General features: G+C 59.4%; 2 protein-coding genes across 2 annotated transcripts; one reads left to right on the top strand and one right to left on the bottom strand.

The window, feature by feature from the left end:
• Window positions 1-1023: 1023 nt before the first annotated feature.
• Window positions 1024-7026, top strand: LOC306808205 (uncharacterized protein; the record flags this gene model as incomplete). The annotated part of the gene is made up of 8 exons (XM_079318505.1): window positions 1024-1047; window positions 2433-2599; window positions 3675-3935; window positions 4857-5035; window positions 5437-5590; window positions 5869-5996; window positions 6285-6645; window positions 6980-7026. Exons 2-8 carry the CDS (start codon window positions 2530-2532, stop codon window positions 7024-7026), a joined length of 1200 nt encoding a protein of 399 aa, XP_079174631.1. The 5' UTR covers window positions 1024-1047; window positions 2433-2529.
• A 4533-nt stretch (window positions 7027-11559) lies between these two features.
• Window positions 11560-18019, bottom strand: LOC306808504 (chloride intracellular channel protein 2-like; the record flags this gene model as incomplete). The annotated part of the gene is made up of 6 exons (XM_079319148.1): window positions 17750-18019; window positions 13956-14065; window positions 13420-13545; window positions 12397-12503; window positions 11852-12033; window positions 11560-11721 (listed from the first exon to the last, which is right to left on the bottom strand). Exons 1-6 carry the CDS (start codon window positions 17798-17800, stop codon window positions 11560-11562), a joined length of 738 nt encoding a protein of 245 aa, XP_079175274.1. The 5' UTR covers window positions 17801-18019.
• Between the last annotated feature and the right edge of the window lie 663 nt (window positions 18020-18682).

The following is an 18682-nucleotide window of genomic DNA, read 5'->3' on the forward strand; positions in this document are numbered from 1 at the left end:
TGGTTAAAGCATCTCCTGTTTGTCTTCCCCTTCTCTTTGGGGCATCATCCTGCCTGCTTGGTGTCCTCCAGTGCCTGTCCTGCTGAGCTGCCTGGGTGCTGCCCCAGCAGCAGACAGGGGCAGCAGTGTGGGGTTCATCTGAGCAGGCAGCAAGCACAAGGTGTTCTCCTTGAAGGAGCTATTAAAGAGCCTGTTCAGTGAACTATGCCTATGTGTCGTTTTCCTCGTGGCTGTCTCCCTTCCCACTCCTCCAGGGATGTGTCAGGGACGCCCAGCACTGCAGGGACAGCAGTGGAGGTGCTGGCACTGGCCCCTGGGCTGGGGGCTCTCGTTTGGAAATGCCCAGGCTGGCAGTGACTGCTGGGCTCTGGGTAGAGCTGAAGGGTGCTTGTGAGCCTCACGTGCTGCCCTCAGTGCCTCTGTAATGGCTGCACGGTTCTTGGGAAGCACGAGCCCAGCTGTCTTTTGTCCCAGAGGCCTGGAGCTCCTGAGGTGAGGCAGAGCCATGTGCAGGTCCTTTGTCTCCAGGGCAGAATGAGGGACACCAGCCCCTTGTGCCCAGCCTGCAGCACTGGTCTTGGCAAGGATAAAATCTGCTGCTGGTTTGGCTGGGGTGTCCTGGTCCATGCCTGCCCTGCCCTGTGTCACCTCTGTCCTGAGCCCTGTGCTGCTGTGTGTCCCCACGCCCCGATGGTCCATGCAGGATGTTGAGGTGGCGTGCTGGGACAGGCTGTGCCTCAGCTCCCTGTGCAGAGGGCACTGCTGAGCTCCGTGCCCAGCTGGGACGTTGCTAACAAGGAAGCAAGGAAGGAAAAAAAGCAGTGGCTCAGCAAAGGAGGTACAAACAACCTGAGTTAAATAAGGTCGCCCGGCGTGTGGCACAGACAGCACGGGCTGCCCCTGGCTGGAGGGAGCCTGGCAGCTGAGCAGAGCGTGGCAGCTTCCTGAGAGCCATACCAGAGGCTGCTGGGCTGGGCTGTGTGTTTAACTGCTAGGCCAGGTGGGTTCCTGACACAGCCGAGGGGCAAAGGAAATGCTGGATCCAAGGTACGGGGCAGCGCTGTGCTTTGGGGTGCTGTGGTGGGGATGCAGACAGAGGAGAGGGTATGCAGAGCAGAGGGGGTTAATCCCCACAGTCTCAATTATTGCCACAACACGGGGAGTGCTCTTCCTCTGGCCGTGGTAGAAGGGGAATGGGTTTGCTGGGGTTCAGAGGGGCTGGCAGGAGCTGGCCTGCAGTCACCCTGCTGCTGCAGGAAAGCATTGTCCCCGTGGTGCTGCCCCTGTGCAGTGGCAGAAGCCTGGCCCTGCCAGCCCAGGCAGCCGCTCCTGGGGTCTCCATCTCGGCTCGGTGCCTCCACGAGCCCCAGTAACGATCCTGGCCCTTTCCCTCCGGGCAGAAATGCTGCCTCCAACGGGCTCTTGCAAAGCCAAGGGGGCTCTTGCTGAGGGTGGAGGGATTCCTAGACCTGCCTGTGCTTCAGCTCTGGATTTTCAGAGGTCTCACCTCAGCCCTCGCCCACGTTTGGCAGCTGCATGTCCCTACTTGTTGACTGTTCCTCCTTGTTTCAAGCTCTTAATGTGGCAGGGGACAGAGAAAACGGGGGAAAGGTTTGGTGCCGAGGTGGTTGTGCTGTAGCAGTGCAGTCTGTGAGGTGGGAGAGCAAGAAGCAAGGACAGTGCTGAGCAGCCCCACGGGTGTCCCCTCTGGCCAGGCTGCTCCCACCCCTCTCCTCTGGAGGTGGCACTGGGCTCCCCAGCTTCACAGGGAATGTGTCCCCACACCAGAAGGTTGGTGGCATTGCCTCCCTGGCCAGCAAGAGCAGTGAAAGATTCCTGGTGGCTGCACAGTGGGGCGAGGCCAAAGTCAGAGGGGACTGGCCAGGGCTCAGCTGCAGGTGCCCAGCAGGACCAGCCTCTGCTGTGGTTCCCAGCCTGAGGTCTCTGATTCAGCCCAGAGGGTAACTCCCTGTCCCCATTTTGCCTTGTGGCTGCTGCCACACACGGACTGGGAGGCTGTGAGATGGCTGAGGGTGTCCTGGCAGTGGTGTCACTGGTTGTGCCAGTGTGAGTCATGCCCAGAGCTGGGCTGAGTCACCTCCCCAGTGGTGTGAGCATCAGGTGAGGAGCTTTCTCAGATCCACATCCTGGTGACGAAGGCAGCATGGCTCCTCACCACAGGGTGCCAGAGGTGAGTGCAAGAGAAGGTCACTGCAGCACAAGCACAGTGCCACAGCAGGGCAGCAGCTGCCCTCTGTGTGGGTGCACAGCCCCGAGGGTACCTGCCCTGCTGCACCCCAGAGCACAGCAGCAGGTCACAGGGCACCCTGCCCCTCCACCCTGGGCACCTCTGTGCCATGAGGGCATGTGGGCTCCATAGGCAGTGCCACTGGCTGAAGCTTCAGGGAATAATGCCCTGTTTTCAATCCCAGGTGCCAGCAGCCCGTCATGTCTGATGGCAGCAGAACAGCTCCAGCACAGCCATCCCTCCCCATGACCCTTGGCACGGCAGCCTAGTGTGGGAGATGGATGGGCTGTGCTAGGATGAGCCCTGCCCTGCTGCTGCTGCTGTCCCTGGCCAGCTGCTCCCTGCTCCGGGGTAAGCCAGTGCTGAAGCTGTCACCACAGCCAGGGGGGCATTGCAGGGCTGTCTCCACTGAGGGACACCTCAGACCTACTGGAGGTACTTGTGAAGATGAGGGGCCAAGGGGCCGTCAAGGTGTGATGAGAATGAAACCACAGGGTGAGCAGCAGCTGTGCCAGGGTTTTGTCAGCTGTCTGCTTTGGCAGGAGCGTGAAGAGTGTTCTCAGTGTGTCACGGACTGGGGGATGCAGGCGCTGCTTTGGAGTCAGTGTTTGCCCGTGCTGGGCTGAAGCTGGGGGCCTGTGCACCCCGCAGGGGACCCTGAGAATGCTGCCCCAGACCCCTCTGCCCCTCCCCAGGGCTGCTGCTGAGGCCACGGCGCGTGAGGCTGGAGGCACAGAACTTCCACGTCCAGCTGCACTGGGAGCCAGACCCCAGCTCCCCCAGCTGTGCCACCCACGAGGTGGAGTGGAGGAACAGGTAGGTGGGGAGGAGGGGGTGAAGGGGTCTGCTCCTCTTACACCCTGGCAGCCAGAGGAGTGTGGTGTGCCAGTAAATGCCACAGAGAGCAATGGAGTTGGCAGGGGTTGGCTTGTCCCACCCCTGCACGTGCAAGGTCAGCTCAGGACTGTGCCTGGTGGGTTTTGAACGACTTCAGGACAACCTTCCCGGACAGTTTGGTCCCTTTCCTGATGACTTTCCCAGTAACAAACTAAGGGGTTGCATTTGGACAGGGGTTTTGCATTTGGGTTTTTTTCCACCATGCTAAATGGGATTTTTTGTGTTCCAACCTGTGCCCACTGCCTCTTGTCCTTTCCCTGGGCACCACTGGGAGGAAGGCTCTGTCTTCTCCTCGTGTTGATGTGACCCCCCCCACCCCAAGTCACCTTTCTTGGGGCTCAAGCTATCACCCCTCACCCTGTTTCCCTTGCTGGGCTCTCCCTGCTGGGCTCTGTGTTGTGTCACTGTGGAGAGCAGAGGCCAGAGTACAGCACCAGGTGCCACCTGTCCCCAGGAGGGGGCTGTGACCCCCTCCTCACACATCCTGGGATGCTGTTGGCTGATACCTGGGCTTTCCTACGCCCTGCAGCTGGGCAGGATGGCAGTGCAGGGCAGCCCTGCCTTTGTCTGGGAAGATGTGAAATGAAGCAATCCCTGTGCTTTCCTCCCTGGACAGAAACCTCCAGCTGGACCAAGGCAGGTGCCTGTGGGGGGAACAGCAGCAGCTCCTGCATGTGTAAGCTGTATTTTGACAGCATTTATGAAATCTACTGGGCACGGGTGAGAGTGGTGGCCGGAGGAGAGCAGTCCGAGTGGGCCAGTTCCAGCGAGCTGCAGCTGTACAGAGACAGTAAGGACAGAGAGCTCCTCCAGCTGGGCTCTAACTGGGGCCAGGGAGGCCAGGGGGCCTTGCAGAGACCTGATGGGACACTGTGGGAAAGCTCAGCAGGATACTGGAGGGAAAAGAGTCCAGAGCCCTAACCAGAGGAAAGGGATGAGGCAGAAGGGCTGGAGGAGAGCTGGGTGAAGAGCAGAAGGACAGAGGAGACACAGGGAAGGGATGGAGAGGAGGCTCCAGGTCAGCAAGGCACCCTGAGAGTTTGGGTCCCTGGGAAATGCAGTGAGATGGGGCAGGAAAGAGGATGTTCCTCTGGGCTTGGCTTTGGAAAGGCTTATCTTCCTCTCCTGCCATGGTCTGGGAGCTTTTGCCCCAGCAAGATGAAGCTGGTGCAGGCAGGGGCAGGCCCTCTGGTGATCTATTATTTTGTTTGAAAGTGTGGGAATGTGTCTCTTCTCAGTCACAGACTGGCTGCTCTGCCAAGAAACCTGGTGGTCTCTTGAAGCTAGAAAATTTTCAGGAGCCTCCTCTGACCTCCATCACTGGGGCTGTTGCAGCAAACGGAATGTGTGAGCAGTTAAATAGTTCTACAGAGGCAGTTTGTGTTCCCTTGTTAGAAAATGGCTACTGGCCTTGGCACTGGGTCTCCAGACCCAGGGGGATGGCTCAGGGTGAAGGTCTCAGCAGTGGGGGCCAGTGGTGCCACACATCTGTCAGTGAGAGGAGGAGGCAGAGCAGTGCTAGCTGTCACGAAGACATGGTGTCTGCCATTCCTAGTGCTGTTTTCAGAGCACAAAGTGCCATCAGGCAACACCCAGGAGCTTCTGTGCTCTGGGAGGGGAATGTCAGACAGAAAAATATAATTTCTAGAGAAACGGGATGTCCACCTTCCTTCGAAGGCCTTAATTTTCTATTTCTTGTCCTTCCCTACAGCAATTGTTGGTCCCCCCAGGCTGTCCTGGCAGCTCCAGGATCAAATCCTCAGAGTAAAGATCATCACACCACCCACTCCCTACCGGAGAAGGACTGGCTCCTACAAGCGAGTGAACCGAGTGCTGATGAAGCTGTGGTACTGGCTGCACCTGTACGAGGGGGAGCTGCTTGTGCAGCAGGTGTGTGCTGGCTGGCAGGGCCCAGGGGAGCAGGGCTGGCACAGCTTTCCTGCTGCAGCCAAGCCAAACCAGCCCAGGCTGCAGTGGGGCTGGGGTGTTGTGCTGCGGCCCTGCCCACACCTGACTGTGTGTGCAGGTGTGAAGTGCTCTGCAGCCCCAAACTGGGGCTCCCACTCAGCGGGGCAGGAGACCCCTCCCCTGGGTAAGAACTGTGCTGGTTCTGTTCAGATGAAAGGTGATGCCACAGGTGTTCAGAAGGTGCTCTGGGACCTGAAGACCTCCTGGGGCAAAGAACAGGGTGTTGGGTGGGAGGAGGGGCACTGGGGCAGGTGGCGTACTGGGGGTGCAGAGAGCAGGGGAGCCCTGCATAAACCCACCTCCAGTGCCCCCTCTGCTTGCAGGTGTCCTGTGAGCACAGCAGCGAGGAGGAGCCGTGCACCCTGGGGCACCTGAGGCCCAGCACGCGCTACTGCCTGCGCACAGTGGCTGCAGGTATCGCCAGGGAGCGCAGCCGCGAGGCCGAGGGATGCCTGCTGACCCCGGCCAGCCCTGCAGGTGAGCAGAGCCTGCTGACCCCTGCCAGCCCCACCGGTGGGAGCACTCACGTGGCACAGGCACGGCTCAGGTCCTGCTCACAGCACAAACCCTCACCCGCAGCACTGTGGTCAGCCTGTGGCCCCGTGCTGCCCAGTGCTGCCCAGTGGGCACCTCTCAGGGCGCTGCTTTCTTGTCACCTGCCTTGCCTTTCCTCCTGGAGTATCCCAGCCTGATGCACGGCAAACACTGATGTGGGGGTTGGGATGAGCCCTCAGCCTGCTGTGATCTCCTGGCAGAGTTTCCGTGGGTCAGTGGCATGCTGAGCACCTGTTTCCTGCTGCTGCTGCTGAGTGTGGCCGGGCTGTGCTTCCTGCGGCTGCAGCTCCTCCCGGCTCCTGCGGAGACACGCCTCCCAAAATCACTGGTGAGTGACCGCCCTGCTCAGCCCGCACTGTGTGCAGCCAGGGCCAGGGCTGCTGCCTCTGCAGGGCTCAGCACCTCCTTTGTCTGGCTCTCACAAGCCCGCTGTGGCAGCCAGTGCTGCCCTAATGCCTGAGCCACTGTCCCAGGGTGCTGGTGGAGGGCATCGAGCGCAGCTGCCAGCAGAGGGTGGGTCTCAGGCAGTGCAGCCCTTGCTGCTCAGCACAGCCTGTCCCCCAGGCCGGCAGGGCTCTGGCTGAGGCTGCCTGTGTCACCACTTGTGTCCTTGCAGAATCTCCAGAACTGCGGACTGAGCGTGGCCAGGCAGGCGCCTGCCCTCCAGCCTGAGCAGGACCCGCTGGCCCAGCTGCTGCACACTGGGCTCCCCTCCCACAGGCCACCCACAGCTGGGCAAGCACCAGCCCCGGTCCCCCAGCTCCCCCGAGGCCTCGCCCAGGATGTGGGTGGCTACTGTGCCAATGGCTTTGGCCCGGAGTGCCCCGAGGGCAGGCACCCATCCTGCTCCCCCAGCCAGCTGGGACACGCCTTGGGCTCCCAGGTGCCCTCACAGGCGAAGGATGGGGAGGCAGGGGACGGGGAGGATTTGCCAGAGCAACTGGTGCTGGTGGAACTGACTGGAAACAGCTACCTCGGTGACAGGGACAGCCAGACACCTGAGCTGTGGCTCCCCCTGCGCCCCCAGCTCTACTCTCGATGCCAGTGCCCAGCGCGGGGGGCCGGCGGGCCCCTTCCTGCGCCCGTGCCGAGCAGGAGCTGCAGGCAGGAACCCTTGCAGGAGGGGCTGGGCAGGGCCGGGCGCTGCATCCAGCTCAGCTCTGTGCGGCTCCCGGCCGGGGACGGGGGGCAGCCCCCCTGCGCCCCCCAAACCCTGCTGGGCAGGGGGGCAGAGCCCGAGCCCGGGGCCGGCAGCGGGCAGCGGGGCTGCTGGGGGCAGGCAGGGCTGTGTGTGCGCCCCTCGCCCTGCAGCCCAGCTGCCTCCTCTGGCTACGAGCCACGGGCCGCTGTGGCAGTGAGCCAGGGCCAATGGGGCACCCCCAGCTCCCAGCACGGCCCAGGACACCTCCCAGAGCTCCCCAGCCACCGCTGCTCCCTGTGCCAGCCTGGGGGGGGTGGGCTGGGGATGGGCCCGGGGCAGGGTCCCACAGGTGGGCACAGGACAATCCTGGGCATGGCCAGGGATGGGCAGGACCCAGAGCTTTCCTCTGGGGGTTTGGTGCTCGTGGGACACAGCATAAGGAGCATGGACCAAAGCTAAACCCCCAAAACCCTTACCTATTTATCTGTGTGTGTGCATGTGTGGTACTGTATCTATACCATACACATATGTATTTATAAAGCTCTTTAATGAAATAGTTTGGGTTTTTACTTCTGTGAAAATGTTGATTGTGTGCTGGAGTTGTTTTTAAATATTACTAATTTATTACAGAAAACTGGCTTCTCTATTCATTGTTTCTGTGCTACAGACCCAGCATAGCCCTTCCCTGTGCAGCAGTCAGGAAAGGCACTGGTTAAACTTGGGGTTTTCCTGGCAGAAAACTGTGCCCATAATCTCTGCCTTGCTCTCCTGTGAGTAAAGACTGGTTTTTAGCACCATGGGATACATTTATTATTCCTGCTGCCAGCACTGGGATGATTTATGGCCGCAGTTTATGCCCTGTAGTTGTCCCTTGGGATGTGCTTTGTGGCTGTGCCTGAAGGCACAGAAGTGAGGGGAAACCTCCTTGAGCTGTGTCACAGACCGGGATCAGGGAGTCAAAATGCAGTGACAAATCTCTTGGACTCACAAGAATTCCTGTGGATCTGGGGACAGGTGAGGAGCTGGTGTCTGGAGTCCAGGTAGCAGGGGGAGAGGATGGAGCTGCAGAGCTGCCAGTGCTGGGGAGCCTCTGGGGCTGTGCAGGGCCGTGTTCCAGCCCCATTAGCCACCCCTGGCACCCCGTGTGCTCTATCCCTGCAGGCTGAGGAGCAGCTCTGGCCTCAGGCTGTGCTGGACAAGGTGCTGGGGTCCCACGGGTGACTCAGGCAGCCGCTCACTGCAGCAGGGGTTTGCCCCAGCCCAGGGCATGTTCCCACTCACATGAGAGAGCTGCTCATGGGGAGTGGAAAAAGACAGCAGGCCTGTGACATTTCAAGGTGACACTCAGCAGCTGAAGTTTCTGAGTGGATCCAAGAGGGGGTTTCTGCTTTGCCTCAGAGATGTGAGCAGCACGGGGGGTTCTGTAGAGCCAGAGGGAGAAAGTGCAATATTCTCTGCAGGGTGAGCAGCACTCACTGCAGGGTGAGGTCCCAGTGTGCCCAGCACAGACCTGTCACTGTGCAGCACATGTGCAGCACGGGCTGGAGTGCAGTGTCTGGGTCTGATCCCACCTTGGTCTCTGGCAGGTTGTCACATGCTGAACAGGACTGGGCTGCGCTGGAGGATGGGGCTGGGTCAGGGCTGAGCTCCCAGCCCCTGCAGGTCTGTGCAGGACACAGGATCAGCCCCTCCATCCCCACTGCAGCCTCAGCCAGGTGCAAACAGCAGGGCTCTCCCTCAGCATTCCCTGCTCCCCTACACCTGGACAGGGCAGGGCCAGCCTGAGGCGCCCAGCCCTCAGCAGCACATCTGAGCTCAGATGCCATCTCTGGAGCTGGCTCTGGCTCTTGCACAGCGCTGTGCCTGCGGGTGCTGCTGCGGGGGCAGCTGCGGGGGCTGCTGGAAGCTCTGACTCACCATCTGTCACAGGCTGTTCCTGCCTTCTCTCTGGTGTTTTCAGATTCCTCTGGTGCCAGATCAAAGAAACAGGAGGGATGCTGCTGCAAACAGCTCTTTATTAGAAACAGTGGGTTTAGGACTGTGCAAGAGCATATTTCTCATTACTAATTTTCAGAGAGCAGAGCTGCCAGCCTATGAAAGTGCTGCACAGTGGAAAATTGCTCTTTGGGGGCTAATGGGGCTTTCACAGTCACTGGGTGGGAACCATTGTGCCTGGCAACCATGAGAGATGTGGTGGCCCCTGAAATTATGGGGGAAATTGTATTTTGCAGTACCCAGGACCATCCCATTTGCCTTTGAAACCATGGGAGGCAGAGCTGCAAACAGCAGGGTCTGCTCTGCCCCTGTGCCCACCCTGCTCTGGCTGCTCTCTTTTCTGCCTTGACTCCTCTCTGGGACAGCCCAGAGCCCCCCAAACCCCCAGAGCCACCTCAAGTGCACATGGCAAACACCTGGGACCTCGCTGGGGCCCTGCCCGTCAGGCTCCCTGTGCCTTTGTGCTCCCTGCAGCAGCACAGAGCAGCAGCAGCACAGCTGTCCTGTCCTGCTGGACCCCATCTTTCACCCAAAAAGGCTTTGTGGGTCTGAGCTGCTTGGCTTGGCTGGGAAGCCCACCAGGACATGGGTGGGGCCTGAGCCCCCAAAGCTGATCCTGAGTGTGCTGTGTTTGGAGGATGTGCAGGGAGAGGGCTGCAGAGCTGACAGGCTCAGGCCTGTGGTTTCTCTCCGGGCAGGAGCTTTCCTCCAGCTCAGGGGATGGGGACCCAAGCAGGGCAATGGGGACGCTCAGGGCGCCCCAGGGACTGCAGAGCAGAGCTGGTCCTACTCCATGTGCTGGTGTGGGAGTGCCCTCACCTGGGGAAGCGTGGCAAGAGTCTGCACCCACAACGTGCCAGGGGCACACCACCCACCCTGGTCACCAAGACCCCTGACTCTGCAGGACAACCTGCCCTGTGCTGTCCTCACGCTCCCACTGTCTGCCCAGGTCTGTGACAAACAGCTCTGGTGCTTCCCATCCTTCAGATGCACCCCAGGGGATTTCTGGTCCTGCAGCCTACAGGAGTGGAAGCTTCCCTTTTGCCAAATCTCCAAGGAGCTTCCCCTGCAGAAACACCCCCTGCACACCCAGCAGCCTTGGCGCCTGCTGGCAGCACACCAGAAAGGCATATTAAAAAAGTTTATTGCTGTCCTTGATAAAAACAAACAAACCAAAACCCATCAGTAACAAACCCAGTCCCCAAAGCCAGCACCATCTGAGGCAGGCTTGCAAGGACACTCCTTCAGTGCAAAGAGGAAAGTGGCAGGGAGGGCTGGGGGGCTCCGCTTGCTGCAGCTCCCACAGAACCCCCCGTGCCCCTGTACAGTATCCATCTGCCCTGGGGCTGCTTGGGCAGGGCTGGCCGAATTCTCAGCTCTGGTGGGAGTCCTGGGGGAGCTGGAGGTGCCAGAGGGGGAGCAGAGGATGTCGTGGCTGTGCAGAGCAGCTTTGACACAGGACACGGAGGTGTGCTGAGCCAAGGGCACTGCCCTCACCTTTGCACAGACAGTGCTTTGCCCAACAGCTGCTGTCTGCTCTCTTGGGCTTTCCAGTGTGGAAACTAAATGTGTGCACTACCCCGTGGCTGCTCCCAGCCTCAGGTTCCAGAAGTGTTGGTGGGAACTAGGGGGTGTGCAACTGCAGCAGGGCTGCACCCTCTGCAGGGTTCTGAGACAGGAGGGGCTGAGCAGGACCTCACAGCCAGCAGCACTGGGCACTGGTAATGGTGGGAGGGATGCTCTGATCCTCAGCCCCTCGCCCTCAGGCCCTCTGCAGGTCCCTTGGCCCTTTGTTTCCTCCCATACCCGTTGCACTGTTGCACCAGGCATCACCCCCAGCACCCCCCTACCCCCACGTCCATGGCGAGTCAGACCCATGTCACAGCCCTCAGCAGTGAGCACACTTTTGACTGCAATGAGCTGCCAGGGCAGAGCCTTTCCACATCTTCAGAGGGAGCTGATGTCTTGGAAGAGAGGGCTGCCCAAATGCCAGCCCCAGGTGCAGAGCAGGTTGGCAAGAGACAAATGCAAACAGCTCCAGCCCTGGGATCCCACAGCAAGCACAGGATGGCTGCGACCACACAGGGCTGGCAGAGGGGAAGGGGAGGCTGGGCTGGCCAGGCTGGGGTCTCATCTGTCCCACGAAAGTAACACTGCAGGAGGCTAGTGGGTGTGTGCCCAGCAGTCTGTCTGTGTGTGGCCAGCAGTGTGTGTCTGTGGCCAGCAGTGTGTCTGTGTGTGGCCAGCAGTGTGTGTGTATGGCCAGCAGTGTGCGTGTGTGTGCCCAGTAGTGTGTGTGTGCCCAGCAGTGTGTCTGTGTGTGCCCAGCAGTGTGTCTGTGTGCCCAGCAGTGTATCTGTGTGTGGCCAGCAGTGTGTGTGTGTGTGCCCAGCAGTGTGTGTGTCTGTGCCCAGCAGTGTGTGTCTGTGCCCAGCAGTGTGTCTGTGTGTGCCCAGCAGTGTGTCTGTGTACCCAGCAGTGTGTCTGTGTGTGCCCAGCAGTGTGTGTGTGTGCCCAGCAGTGTGTGTGTGTGCCCAGCAGTGTGTCTCTGTGTGCCCAGCAGTGCTGGTGCCCAGGGGCTGCAGGCAGCGGCAGGAGGAGCAGGCAGTGGCAGCAGTGAAGCAAGGTGCTGTTTGTGACAGGCAGAAGCTAGCAGTGCTGCAAACCCTCTGCAGTCTGTCCATGGCTGGCTCTGGCTGTGTCAGGGCTGCAGTTGGGGGCTCAGAGCTGCCAGCCCGGCCCAGTAGCCCCGTGGCTAGGTCATCTTCCTGGCCATGCTGGCGTAGGTGTGCTCGATCTCCTCGTCGGCAGGACAGGTGTGGGTGAACTCCTCGCAGGCGTAGGCGTTGCTGAGGTAGCGCCAGACGCCCGTCATGTCCCCTGGGATCTCAAAGTCACGGTACTTTTTGGCTGCAATCTAGAGGAGAGTGGAGGAGGAGGGGGCTGAAACTGCCAGCACCTGAGGGGGACTCCGTGGCTCTGGCAGGGGTACTGTCCCCTGCCCTTGCAGCAGGTGCCCCCAGCCTGGCCTGGCTCGGCGCTGTTACCTTGATGATGTGCAGTTTGGGCAGCAGGTTGCAATCAGCCAGAGTCAGATGGTCTCCATCCAGGAATTTCCTCTTGGAAACGGTGACATCCTCCTCACTGTCCTGGTCAATCTCCTCCGGGAGAGGAGTGTTCAGGTAAACGTCCAGGCGATGGAACTCCCGCAGCAGCGCCTTCTCAAAATCTGGGAGGGCAGAACCCGAGAGCAGTGAGAGTGTGTCCTGGGCTCCCAGCCAAGCTTTGGGCTGGGCTGGGCTTCCTGAGCTTCTCACGGGTTCTGCAGAGAGGGGAAAAGCCCTTGGGGCCATCAGGACACGATATTGGCCAGTGCCTGCTCCCAGCAGCATCACCCCGTGCTCTGCTGTTATCCCTGTGCAGGGAGCAGGGAACTGCCTTCATCCTTCCCCTCTGCCCCTCCACTGCCCAAGGAGGCTCTGCCGAGGCAGGCAGCAGGACCCTTGACCTGATAGCAGGATTTGCCAGCAGACAAAAGCATTTCTGCTGCTGCGGTGTGGTTGAATAGAATTCAGGTACCCACAATCCTTACTGATATTTGCTTCTTTGCGTGGGTTCTTGATGTATGCTGAGAACTTGGCAAAGATGTCGCTGCCCACATCAAAGGACTCCTTGTACTTAGGGCTCAGGTGTGGATACCTTGAAAAAGACATTTATGTCAGTGCAGGCAGGGATGGAGCAGTGTCACCTCCTGGGTCATAGAGCCCAGGGATGATACTGGAGGATGCAGGGGATGTTCAGCTGCCTGTGGAGAATCATGATGATGTGAATTACTGCAGCTGCCACCCTGAGCTGTGTCTTCTGTCCTGGGTGTTTGCCAGGAGATAATCTCAGGGCAGACACTCCACACTTGGGGACACTGGTGGCAGTGGAGCCTCAGAGCAGAGCTCTGCCTGCAGGCAGCTCTGGCCAAGCCCAGAGGATGCACATTGGCACACAGGGGTCTCAGGAAGCCAGAAGCTCCCATGACTTCCTCAGGAACTGTTTTCTGTTTGCTGACACGTCCCAGGGTGTGCTGCAAGGGCAGACACGTTCAAGGAGGCAGGTGACAAATGCATCTGAGCTTTCTCTTCTGCAGCAGTGGGGGGCTGCAGCCACACAGGGCATGGGGGAAGCTGATTTGGGGGTTCCCCAGTGAAGACCACCCTCCAACCACCCTATGGGTCACCTGCATTGCTGCTGTCAAGCAAGGGCATCTGCTCTCACTCAGCTGAGTGCACTGAGCACGAACAAGCCAGGTGGTCTCTCATTCACCTCTCCCTCAGCACCAGCTGCCACAGCCAGTGGCAAACCCACAGTGCCAGAGTCCCTGCAAAGGGCTGCCCATGTGGGGTGCAGAGGCTGGTGCATTCCCACTCGTTTGCCATTCCTACCATCCCCACACCCTCCTGGCAGACCCAGGCTGCCCTGGCAGAACAGGCTCAGGGGCTGGGAGGGCACCCACTGCCTGGGCTGCCCTGGGCACCTCCAGCACCCTGCCTCAGCTTCCCAGTCTGCCAAACCCTGGGTAACACTGACAGGTCCCCAAATGGGGAAGGAGTGAGCTTGCAGTTACGTGGGTGGGCCCAGGGTCTGCTCCAGGAACTCCTCAATCTTGATGAAGTCTGTTTTCAGCTCCTTGTTGAACAGCAAGAAGGGTGGGTTGGTGCCCGGTGCTAAGTCTTTCAATTCTTCAGGTTTCCTGGAGCACAGAAAACAAGCTGGCTCAGAGCCTGTAGCACATCTGCCTCCACCAGCCCCCCAGAAAAGTGGCCATGGCAGAGGTGGGGGCTAGGAGGGGGCACAGGAGCAGGAACATTCCCAGCTCTGCTGGCTTTGGGGAGCTGGCAAGAGCTCCCCAGCCTCTGGATCTGCCCCGTGGTGCTCCTGCAGCAGGACAGGGAGCCCTGGGCTGTGCATGCTGGCAGGTGGCCCCAGTTCGTGCTGGCCCACACATGCAGCCCAGGCCAGGTGGCAGTTGGGGGCAGCAACTGTCCCTGAGCAGTGGCACAAGGGCTGCAGAGCAGGCAGGGGAGGGAGTGCTGGTGGGGAGCTGAGCAGGGCTCAGTGAGCTGAGTGTCTCAGCCCTCTGCTCAGACAGTGCCACCTCACCTGGTCATGTCCACCGTGGTGACATTGAACTTGACCCCTTTGAGCCAGAGCACCATGAAGAGGCGCTGGCAGAAGGGGCAGTTCCCGATGTTTTCTCCATCCAGACCGGCCTGTCAGGAAAGCAGAAAAGTGAGGATTTAACCCTTCCACAGACAGGATGCCCAGAGCTGAAAAGCCACGGGGCACAGAATGCTGCAGGGAGCCCCGCCCGGCCCCGGGGAGCCCAGCTCTAGGAACCACCCTCAGCCATGGCCCTGAGGCCACTAGAAGAACATAAGATTACGGTCAGGATGCCAGGGGTCAGATCCTTCCCAGAAATGCGAGATAAAGCCAGGAGGAAGTGGAGAAGGAGGCAGGGGGAGAAGGTGGAGGGTGATTGCTCATGGATGGAGGAAGGGAGGGTCCCCTTGGCCAGGAGGACAGGCTGGAGAGGGTGGGAGAAGGGAAATGAGCTCATGTTTGCCAGGAAAAGAGCAGTTTGTTTTCATGTGCTGTCCATGTCTGCCCCCAGCCTCGGTGTGTTTAACAAACCCAGACACAGTGTCCCCACGCTGAGAGCCTGCCCCAGGCTGGGCAAAGGAGAGGAGAATTTGTGCTGGCATCCCACACAGCACCGGGAGGAAACAGAGATCACTGCCAGCTGCTAAAGGAACCCTTTCAGCCCCTCTGCATGAGCACAGCCACAGGCAGAGTGAAGCACATTTCCTTGCTATGTAGCAGCTGGAAATATCCTTTGCAAAAACGACTGAAACACCTTACAAGGGGTTTGGCAAAAGGATGTGGCAGGTTCCCCTGACCACAAAAACTGGCTGAGATGCTGCTGTGAGAGGGAAGTTGTGCTGTGGTAAGAGGTAAAATGGCTCACAGGAAACTCAGCTTCTTTAAGAGAATTGCTAAGCTGCACATGAACTGTGCTGCTGTGGCTCCTGTGGCCACCCTGCCCAGCCACAGAGGAGCAGCACAGCTCACAGAGGGAGCCAGCCCTGGCACAGAGGGTGCTGCTCCATTCTGCAGTGTGTGGTGGGACATGAGCTTTGCTGGCAGTGTTTTTTATGCTCAGCTGTCATGAAATTATATTGTGAAATCTGAGGAAGGAAATGGGAACTGAGAAACGTTGATTCCCTAGGATGTGCCCAACAGTAAAGCTGAATCTACACGAGGCTGATCAGTGCCTATTAATAGCAAATACTCCCAGAGGGACCACACTCAGGAACATCCTGTGTCATTAACAGCTTCTTTGGAAAGGGGTGAAACTGGGTCTCAGACTTCCTTTGAAGGAGCTGGAGGGGACAGTCAGAGGGCAGGGCATCTGTGCTCCCCCTGCCCAGCACCCCTGCCACCTGTGACCCCACACGAGGCCATTTCTTGAGCATCTCCAGAACCAACAGCTCAGCAAGCGCTTCTGGGGCTGCCTGGCAGGAGGACCAATGCTTTCCTCCCTGCCAGCTGCTCTCTTTGACCTCCCTGGCACAAGGCTGGGAATGACAGGGCTCAGTTTGTGCTGCTGTGCCCCAGGAGCTGCTGTGCTGAGCCGTGGCAGCTCTCTGGTGGGTGGGGGGCACTGAGGGCAGGGTGCCCCTCACTCTGGGCACAGACTCTGATCCCCTGCTTCAGGTGTTTCCATGGTTGTCTGGCAGCTTCAGTCCCTGAGCTGTTCAGGCTGGTCTTCCCCCTTATTTTTAAAAATGGAGAGGTGGGGAAATTTGGACTGAACTGAAAAGAAAATCAGGGAGAAAGACTCAGGCCCATACCAGGGTGCTCAGAGCCAAAACCTTTATCTGGAGAAATTGGAGGGGAGCTCCACCACTGCCCAGGCACTGCTGGGGGAGCATCAGGCTCTGAAAGGGCTTTGCTGGCAACCACTGGCCATGTGGGGAGACTTGCAGCCATGCACCCTCCCTCCCTGGCAAACCAGAGCAGCAGGGAGGGGGCAGTCATCACTCTTCACTTCCTTCCTCAAAGCTGCTCTGCTGCTCCTCTTGCTGCAGCAGGAGCTGGGCTGGGGGCACACTCTGACATTCCTCAGCTTTTACCCTCAGATGACAGAGAGAGCCAGCAGGGACTAGCACAGAATCTCCAGGAGGGCTGCAGCCTTTTAGCCCCAACTTTCTGGGGCATCACCAGGCTGCACAGGGCATTGAAACCCAAAGGTACTTACCTGGCAGCTCCTGTGGTCTCCCCGTGGTGAAACAACCTTAAATGCAGTGGGAGGAGCAACAGCTTGGCCTGCTTGGGGCACTGCTAAATAGTCAGCCCCCATGGGACCTGCCACAGCTCCTGCAGCCACCTGAGAGGCAGGAAGCAGCTCAATGGCAGTGGAGCTGCAGAGCAGAGCCTCGTCCCAGGCACAGAGAGACGATGGCCTTGCCAGGGATGGGGCATGCAGTGCCATGCCATGCCGTGCCATGCCATGCCAGTGGCAGCACCAGCTTCCCCCATGATTTACAGATGTCCCTGGTCACAGTAGCAGCCATGTCTGGTCCGTCCCCCACCCAGGAGGTGCTGATGGCACAGGAAGGTGCCTGTCAGCCACCAGAGCTGCTGTGTTTTTGGCAAAGCTAGATCCTGAGTGCTGGGGAGTGGAGGTGCAGCTTCAACTCTTCTGAGGACAAGCCAGGACAGTTTTTTCACACTGAATTACAGACAGGGGAAGTCCTGACAATGCTGCTGGTTTTCTGTTTTGCTTCCCCCTGAAAACCCCCTAAAATGTGCTGCTGCCATTGCAGCAACCTCATGTATTGTTTTCTTTTCCAGCCATCCCAGGGAGAAGTGTTAAGCAGAGAATTCAAGACTCAGACTACTTTTACCAAGAATACACTTGTCCAGATTCAACTCAGCCAAGCTCAGTGTCCAGCAAGAAATGCTGTGGCTGCAATTTTGGCAAGGGGATGAGAAAGATCTCTCCTGGGAAGGCTCAGAAAATCCTTTCTAGGATGTCTAACTGCTGCCCAAGGGAGGCATCATTCAGTGCCTAGAACTGCTGGCGCCAGTGCCTCTGGCCAGTCCCTTTGGGTACTGAATGCCCCCAGGAGGAGAACAGTGAAGCCCATTAACTGAGTGGCTACAGAGAAACCACCCTTAAAAGCTTGATGAGGTGGCCCAGAGAGGCATTGTCCCCTGGTCACTGTCACTGGGCAGCGTGTCCCAGCCCCTGGCACTGCTGTGGACACAAACAGCCACCAACTTTGGCTGCTGTCTGTTTGCACTGCCCATGGCTGCTGCAGATATTTTGAACTTGAGTGTTCAAATATTCCAAAGAAAGGGCTCAGAAAATAGCTTCACAGGGAAAAAGTCAGAAAGCATTTTCGGTGAACCCCTCTGTGATGCAGCCCCATCCCGCCCGTGTGGGCCCTGCAGCAGCTCTGAGCCACCCCCGCTCCTTTCACAACCCTGCTCTCAGCAGAAGCTCAAGTGGCTGCTCCCAGCCCTCCTGCTTGCTGTTCCGGGCTGGGCTTCTCTTCTCTCCTCTGGCTTTTCAGAGGCATGTGTGCTCCCACTCCTTCATCATGCTGCTGCCAGCAGTGCCACTTCTCCAGGGTGCACAACCATCACAAGACCAGGGAATCTTTCACCCCACGATCCCCACGCCACCCCATGTCACCCCACGGTCCCCACGCCACCCCACGGTCCCAGATTTGGGCAGTCCTTCAGCCAGCCTTTGTGGCGAGTGACTCTGAAATCTGGAGCCATATGCAGCCTCACAGGACATGGAGACACCCGTGGAGTGCCACCAGCTGCACCCGCTGGGTCTTGGCGAGGCTGAGTGCAGGAGTGCCGTGCCCACCCAGACGCACCTTGACGAAGAGCTCGATCTCGGGCTCCTTGGAGGAGCTGTGCCCCTCCATCCCGGCGGCGTGGCGGAGCACTGTGGTGCCAGGGGTCTGTTCCCTTGGGGGCGGCTGGGGAAGCTCTCCGAGGGCCGGCGCCTCGGCCCCTCGGCTGCTCTGGCTCTGCAGAGGGCTGGAGCTCACGCTTTCCTTCCCTGTGAAGAAGGGAGGAGCGATGGGGTGCGCCGGGCCCTGCCAGCGAGGGGAGGAAGAGCCGGGCCGTGACTCAGCGCGGGTCTATCTAAGGCCGTCCCGCGCCTATCGTAGCCCGCAGGGCTCCGCGGCGCCCCGGGCTGCGCTGCCATCCCCAGCCCCTGTGCCGCGGCACTGCCGCTATCTCTGCCCGCCCGGGAGCACGGCTCTATAAAGTGTCCTGCCTGTTGCTCCTCCTGCTGCTCCAGCCCTGACCCTTCGCCTCTCTCCCCCGCTCGCGCTGGTGTCCGGTGCCCCAGGCTTCTTTATCAATTTGGGGTGAACCTGGCTGACTTTCTTGCTGCCTCCTGCAGCTAAACTGTGCCAGGCAGCTGCCTGGAGGGAGGGCACAGCTCCACATCCTCGGGGATCCTGCGTGGCACATGCGAGCAGCCCTCGCTGCAGAGAGCTGGGCTGGCAGGGCAAGGGCTCGGAGAGGCTCAGGGCAGCAGCCCGGGCACCTGCCTCTGATTTTTTGAAGCTGGGGCACAGCCCTTGGGTGGGAAGAATTGCATAACAGCTAAGGCAGGAGATAAAAGATCCTGCAACATGCCGGGGAGCAGTGGGGAACCCCAGAGTGCCCCTGGCAGCCACCCAACTGCGTGGTGCCTGGCAGGATGGTGGAATGGGGTGGGATAGCATGAGATGGGATAGGATGGGATAAGATGGGATATCTTCAGAGCTGACCTTCAGCAGGGCCCCATTCCT

Source organism: Erithacus rubecula, assembly GCF_903797595.1.
Source record: "Erithacus rubecula genome assembly, chromosome: 15".
Lineage (NCBI taxonomy): Eukaryota > Metazoa > Chordata > Aves > Passeriformes > Muscicapidae > Erithacus > Erithacus rubecula.